The sequence below is a fragment of the Triticum dicoccoides genome, chromosome 7B, assembly GCF_002162155.2.
Source record: "Triticum dicoccoides isolate Atlit2015 ecotype Zavitan chromosome 7B, WEW_v2.0, whole genome shotgun sequence".
NCBI lineage: Eukaryota > Viridiplantae > Streptophyta > Magnoliopsida > Poales > Poaceae > Triticum > Triticum dicoccoides.
This window is the reverse complement of record NC_041393.1, coordinates 21,503,023-21,508,014: the sequence shown is the minus strand read 5'-3', so window position 1 is coordinate 21,508,014 and position 4,992 is coordinate 21,503,023. Positions and strand designations below refer to the sequence as shown.

Below are 4,992 nucleotides of genomic sequence, written 5' to 3'. Positions count from 1 at the left end.
TATCACATTTCTTGCAATGACAACCAACACATCACGGCAATTAGGACATGTACTTTCATTCTCTTTTCTAAAATCCGGATGCCAACTATCATTTCAAACCGACGACAACAGCGAACATAATATGATGGTAACTAACAACACTATACTGTGGCAGCTGACGGCAAAAATAGGTGGCAACTAACATCAGAAACATGTGGCAATTATTTTCCTCCCTCTCTATGCACCACCCAAATCCCTCCTTTTCTTTTCCCCTGATTTTAGTGATTCATACGCATTCTTATGCATCAACTACTCGCACCAACACAACCCAGAAACTTAGCTCAACTCTAGGATAGAATATGGCAGATCTGGTGTAATTTGGTGGGCATATTTGAATACACACAAATCCATGATGTGTTTGTCATGACAGGGTGGATCTAGTCGCCATGTTCGTGGTCAATCTGCAATTTCACTTTTCTAGACAAAGAAAGGACGAGAAACAGGAGGAGATCGGAGATCGACCTGTTAGCTCGTTGTCGCGGGGGTGGGGGTGGGGGATGGGGAGGCGCTAGAGATCTAGTCTGGTTGCCATGGCAACTAGAGAAAGAAGACGATGAAGGTAGGGGATCGAGAGGTAGGAGACGACGGTGGCAGGACGGAATGGGGTTGGAAGGCAGGCCGGAACGACGGGCGCGTTAGGTCGTGCGGGCAGCGCGCTCGATCGCCCGGACGTGTGTGCGATTGTGCCACACACCGGACGTGCGGCATGTGGCTGGGTGCGCCCGGACGCCATCGTGCGGGCGGGATCGTCTCCGTGCCACACAGAGCGTGCGGCACAATCCCACTAGATGCCACACGTGTGGCAGTTATCGGCGTCCTTTAATAAAGCTGATGTTCTATTAAAAAGAAAAAGAAAACATAAACGGTGCGGTGGGGACAAAAGGGGCCCCGATGCGACGGAACGCGTGGAATGCGTGGGGTGCGAATGAGCCCAAAGTTTGCGCTGGCCTTGTTCATGTGACGGTCTCAACCACCGGAAAACAGGATTCCTTTATTCGACATGAGAGAAAAGAAACCAAATCAGCAAGATGACAACCACATCATCATCAAACAGATATGGAATTCAAATTCAGAACGATTTTATGAGAGCGACCAAATCACTGAGGTGCGTGTGGGACGACCCGCGCTCGTTGATGCCATCCTCCGCGGCCATCTTCAGCCCCTTCATCCTCTCCCCGATCTCCCGCCCCTCCCCGCTGTCCATCATCCTCTCAATGGCGGCCTTGATACTCGCTCTCTCCAGCCGATGCGTGCCGTCGACCTCCACGCCCACCTTCCACACGTCGGCCACGTACCTGGCGTTGCCGTACTGGTCGCCGTGCAGCGGGTGGCAGATCATCGGCACGCCCTCCGCGATCGCCTCCACCGTGGAGTTCCAGCCGCTGTGCGTGAAGAAGGCGCCCACCGCCGGGTGCGCCAGCACCTCCTCCTGCGGCGCCCAGCTCACGATCATGCCGCGCCCGCGCAGCTCCTCCCCGAGCCCGTCGGGCAGCTCGCCGGACTCGAACCCGCGGATGAGCTTGGGCCGGACGACCCACACGAACGGCCGCTTGCTCAGGGCCAGCCCCCACGCCAGCTCCACGAACTCGTGCGGGTCCATGGCGGCCAGGCTCCCGAAGCTCACGTAGAGCACGCTGCCGGGCTCCTGCGTGTCGAGCCAGCCGAGGCATCCGCGGTCTGCCTGCGTCTCGCCCAGGCTGGTGGACTTGGCCGACGGCGCCAGTTTGTGGAGAGGGGCGACGGCGAACACCGGGACCGACAGGTCCTCGCGGATCTGCTCCAGGTTGGCGGCCTCGATGGCGCCCAGGGTGTTGATTATGAGGCCCGAGGACTGCCGCGCCCCGGCGACGGTGTGCCGGAGCAGCTCGGCGAAGTCCTCGAGGCGGCTCGTGTCGTGCCGCAGCAGATCCTTCACAAGGTACGGCGGCAGCTCCTCCACTGGGTCGTCCTTGCGCGCGTCTGCACAGATCCAGATCGAGCAAATGGTCTCAGCTTGACCGGTAATGAATCCAAGAATTTGTTTGCTGGTCTAAAAACATGGCGAATAAATGAAGGGAAATTAAGCGAATGCATCACCTTGCACGGGCAAATAGGCCTTGTCAATCAAGGTCTGGTACGCCATGTAGACCCGGAAGATGGCGGCGCTGGCGGTCATGATGCCGAGCGCCGGCACGCCGAGCTCCCTGGCCACGGCCTGCGCCGAGTACCACACGACGTCGGTGATGACGCAGAGGACGCCGCCGTCCTCCGCCGCCTCCTCGGCGAGCAGCGCGGCCAGCCGGTCCCTGAACGGGGCCTCGGAGGCGTCGTTCATGGCCATGCCCATCCTGGCGATGTCCTCGGACGCCACCAGCTCCGGGGGCACCTCCACGGGCAGGGACACGAAGCGGTAGTCCGCGGGGTAGTCGGCCGGGTCCGGCACCCGCTGCTCGGTGTGGAACACGGTGACCGCGAGGCCGCGGGCGTGCAGCGCGCCCGCGAGGCGGAGCACCGGGTTGAAGTGGCCGAGGAACGGGAACGGGAAGAACACCACGCGGCGGCGGCCGGCTCCGGCCATGGCTGCCGTCGACGCCGTCTCTAGCTCTCTCGACGTGCAGCGGGCGGAAGGCTTGTTCTGAGACTGATGAAACAGCCAGAAATGGAGGAGAGGACTTTATTATCGCTCGCGGGGAGTGCGGACGCGCGACGAGACCACGCGAGCTGGCGTTGTCGGCTGGTCAGGCTGCGTGGGCCGTGGGGGGCTACCCTATCTATCACCATGTGGTCTATCATCATGGGGCATCAGGCTGGGCATTCGGTTCAACCGAACCGATCGGTTCGGTGCTTCGAGTAATTGTGAAATGGGCACTGCTAGCGCCGGCGCGCCGACCGAAATTTTCGGCCGGTCAGCGCCGTAGCGTTGGATACCGACACACGTGACCGTCAGATCTAAAGAGAAAAAAAAAAGAAAAATCCCCTCCTCGTTCACGTACAACTCTGAGCACAACTCCATGAACCGCCCGCGCCTCGCCCTAGCAGCTCGCCAAGCCGCTCGCCGGAGCTGCTCGTCGGCACGCTCACCGGAGCCGTTCTTCGGGATTGCGTAACGGCCACCAATGGGTCCTCAGCGCGTGGTCACCGACAGATTGCAGCTCTAATCCCCTTCCTCGGCTGCTTCCAGCTTGCGATTCACCATGGTTGCAGCATCCCCCAGATCGACGTCACCGCCTCTGGCTCGCCGCGGCCGTCAGCTTGCATCTGGTGTCCTACAAAAAAACTGAAAACAAAACAAAAACCTTGAAGCAAAAAGTTACTAGGTTCCAGCAAGAAAAGGCTTCAGTTCCAACATAACAAATTCAGTAGCAAAAAATAGCTCCAATCGTCAGTTGTAGCAAAAACAATACCAACTTCGAGCAAAAGAATAGATCGGTTCCAGCAAAAAACAAATTCAGAGGAGAAGAGCTCCACGGTCGATTGTAGCAAAAAATAAGATAGTTCCAGCAAAATAATATGTCGGTTCCAGCAAAAAGAACACCTCGCAACCAACCGAGGGCTGACAATGTCGCCAAAAATCATGCCTCGCCGCCGGTGGTCACGAAACAAAAACATCTCAGCGATCCAGCAAAAGAACTTACGGTTGTAGCAAAAAAAAAGATGGTGGAAGCAAAAAACGACTGGTTCACCTCGCAGCTCCACCGGACAATGCTTCCAGTTTTTCTCGGTCATGGTTGTAGAACTCCCTCGCCAGCATGTAGGAGCCTTGCAGCTCCGCTAGACCGTAGTTCCAGCTTTCTCCGACCATGGTTGCAACTCCGCGGAACTACGGTTGCAGCACCGCGCCGAGCCAATCCACGCCGGCGGCCACATAGCTTGCAGTTGCCGGCCGGTCTCCAACGCCATACCTCATCGGTGCCGCAGGCCATGACCTTGCCCCTTGCCACACGCGGTGGTGGGTTCCTCTCAAGGTAGCGCCCGTTCGCGGTGGAGTTTGACGCGGGATAGACAAAGGGCAGGTAGGTGCCGGATCGATGACGGTCATCGCCGACGACCGGTGAGAAGTTATTTGGGAGCCACAGGGAAAGAGGGGCGTGAGGGGATAAGAGGGAATAGTTGGTGGTGGAACGAATGGCTAGAACTCTAGGAGCGCTTCGTGCGGCAGGATAAAGAAGAGTAAAGCGGTGGTGCGTGGGGCCGTCACTAGCGTGGACGTGACCGGCCGAGTTTCAGCCGGTCGACCGGTTCTAAACGTTTCCCTTGTGAAATTCGGTTTACTGGAATTGATGACCGTTTGGTTTCCTCTAAAAGCAACAACCGAGATTTCGGTTGACCAGAACATCGGTTCGGTCCTCGGTTAAGACCGACCAGCACCGATCTGTTAGAAATCAACGATGGAATTCGATGCTTCCCCATGAATCGCTGGTTGCTCACGCCCTCGCGGTCGAACCCTCGTATGGAAAGAGATAGGAGATGGCACAAGAATGGAGAGATAGTATACCTGTCCTCCATCACGCCCACCTCGCCGCACCCCACTTCAGCGCGCACCTTGATGAGATCCGCTCGGACGTCCTCTGCTACGAGCCTACGACTCCCTCCGTCCCTCGGTCCCTCTTCCCATGGCCGCCATTCGAGACCGCCGTCAATCCTGCGAGACGGCTAGCGACCTGCGAGGCGAGACAAAGGTTGCGACTACGAGCCAGCGAGATGGGGGCGGCGAGGGTTACGGGAAGATAAGTTTTTTTATTGAAACGAAAAGAGATAAGAGATGGACCGCCGCGTGGACTACTCTGAAACAACATAGAAAATTGGGTCGTGGGCTGTGAAGTTTTAGACTAGCTATAATGGTGAGTAACATACACTAGTAGGATACACATATCCCTAGACTATGTTACTACCTTCATAGTGGGTAGTAACATAAGTGTAGTAACATGCCAAGCAGGGGCGGAGCCAAGGGGGGACGAGCAGGGGCTCAATTAG

At 57.2% G+C, this 4,992-nt stretch overlaps 1 protein-coding gene across 1 annotated transcript; it reads right to left on the bottom strand.

Annotated features, from left to right (window-relative positions):
• Positions 1–965: 965 nt before the first annotated feature.
• LOC119336866 (DIMBOA UDP-glucosyltransferase BX8-like) lies at positions 966–2,755 on the bottom strand. The gene is made up of 2 exons (XM_037608944.1): positions 2,116–2,755; positions 966–1,998 (listed from the first exon to the last, which is right to left on the bottom strand). The coding sequence occupies exons 1-2, from the start codon at positions 2,594–2,596 to the stop codon at positions 1,109–1,111; spliced, it is 1,371 nt and encodes a 456-aa protein (XP_037464841.1). The 5' UTR covers positions 2,597–2,755; the 3' UTR covers positions 966–1,108.
• Between the last annotated feature and the right edge of the window lie 2,237 nt (positions 2,756–4,992).

What these genes read in the sequence shown, in the direction of transcription:
- LOC119336866 (XM_037608944.1), bottom strand. Translation starts at nt 2,596, where the DNA reads ATGGCCGGAGCCGGCCGCCGCCGCGTGGTGTTCTTCCCGTTCCCGTTC. An exon ending in GGCCTATTTGCCCGTGCAAG is followed by an intron (nt 1,999 to 2,115) that starts GTGATGCATTCG and finishes GGATCTGTGCAG; the next exon opens with ACGCGCGCAAGGACGACCCA.